The sequence below is a fragment of the Myotis lucifugus genome, unplaced genomic scaffold (assembly GCF_000147115.1).
Source record: "Myotis lucifugus unplaced genomic scaffold, Myoluc2.0 scaffold_68, whole genome shotgun sequence".
In the NCBI taxonomy this organism is placed as follows: domain Eukaryota; kingdom Metazoa; phylum Chordata; class Mammalia; order Chiroptera; family Vespertilionidae; genus Myotis; species Myotis lucifugus.
The window spans coordinates 2,048,386-2,050,170 of record NW_005871116.1 but is presented as its reverse complement, the minus strand read 5'-3'; the positions used below and the strand labels follow the sequence as shown (position 1 = coordinate 2,050,170).

General features: G+C 44.1%; 1 protein-coding gene across 1 annotated transcript in view; it reads right to left on the bottom strand.

Moving 5' to 3' along the window:
* Positions 1-925: 925 nt before the first annotated feature.
* SLC1A3 (solute carrier family 1 member 3) overlaps positions 926-1,785 on the bottom strand; it is a 70,299-nt gene continuing 69,439 nt past the window's right edge. The window contains exon 5 of the mRNA XM_014457039.2: positions 926-1,130. Coding sequence (XP_014312525.2) covers positions 926-1,130 — 205 coding nt within the window. The remainder of the gene's footprint in view (positions 1,131-1,785) is intronic.

Here is a 1,785-nt window from a genome sequence, read left to right as displayed (position 1 = left end):
TTCCCAGACCAGTCCAGGGAAGGGTAGGAAGAAGGGAAAACTCCCCCTGTCAGGAAGAACTGAGCGAAGAGATTGTGAATAATTCCACGCCTCCTCTGGCCTGGTGACGTGTACAGCTGACATTTTGTATACAGGACCTGGCACCCACACCACATCCTGCCCTTACTCAGAAGCGTTCATTCCCCATCAGCATCCATGGGATGATGCTTGCTACTGGATGTTCCCAGGGGAGATAGAGGACAGGATGCTTGGGTTACGAGTGACCACGAAGGAGTTTAGGGAACTCACCCATTTTACAGATGAGGACACTGAGGCCTAGAGATAACACGTAACTTGCCCATGGCCACATGGAAATTTCACTTTATGCACCTCCTCACAGCTGTGCTAGGTGTGGATTCATATGGTCCTGCTGCTAATAAAACAAACACACAAATCAGGACAGAAAGGGGAGAAAAGCCTTCTGTCCAACTGAAAACCAAGTGCAGTTTATCAAGTTGCTCTGTTTTGATCCTACAATTGAAGTGTGTTCTGAAAGACTTTCAAAGTTTGAGAGTTGATTTAAGCACATGTTTAGCCTACTATTTGTTTGACTCTTTAACTTATAAAAAAATCACATTTACAGGATTGTGTGTCACATAAACTTGCAAAATCTGATCAAGACTATTATTTTTTTTTAAATCTCGGTACCTTCTTAGAGAAGACTAACATGAAGTGACTTGAAACCTTCGAATGTGGGATGAGCACTACACATGTTGGCCGCTGCCAAACCCTCCCTTGAGTTTGGATGCACACGTGCAAATCCTACCAGAGTTGGGAGGACAAGGGAGTAAGGGGCTTCCTGGAGAGGATAAGCTGTAACGAGACGGAAACATTTTGTCATGGTTTTCAAACCCTGGTGCTCAAGAGAACATTTCTTTCTGTTAGTCTACATCTTGGTTTCACTGTCGATGGGTTTCTCAGTGTCGCTCTCCTGGGCAATCAGCTGATAGGGTTTCTTCATTTCGTTCTCTTCGATCACGGAGTTACCCATCTCCACATCTGGGTTCTTCAGTTCATGCCGAGATAAGTGCTCCACAATGCCGGCCCCCAGCGAGTCTCCCAGCACGTTGGTGGTGGTGCGGAGGCGGTCCCTGGGGAAGGCGGGGCGGGGAGAAGGAACAATGAGGCTCCATCAGGTGATTCCAGCTTGTGTTTTGAACCCCCCCGGGAAGTTTGGAAGCATCTCTTAAAATTCTGCTTGGTGTATCCCCCAACCGCCTCATTACATAATCTATACATCACCTTTATAATAGCAGTTATTACAAGTTATAAGGACCTATAGATGATTAATTTTCAGTTACTAGAGTACCAACAGTGGGGAATGATCCTTCCCTTTCTCCTTTTATTTAAAATTTCTCTTTGATTCTCTTTCCTACAACTCACCTTCCTTTACACCAGCGGTTCCAAAAGTATAGTCCAGAGACCCCCTGGGTGTCCCTGAGGCCAAAACTATTTTCATAATAATGCTAGGAGGTCATTTGCCCTTTTTACTCTCATCTCCTCAAGAATGTCTAGCAGAGTTTTGCAAAGACTACAACAAAAGATGCAACCAATGACTGAATACAGAAGCAGCCGGGAGACCCCAGCCGTCTTGCATGAAAGCCAGACATTAAGGTGATTTGCAGAAATGTAAAATGATATCATTCTTTCCACTAAATTTTTGGTTTGGAAAATGATTTTTCTCATAAAAATGTGATGTATGTTCACATGTAACGAATTTATTATTGTAACCTTTAGAGGAAGTCC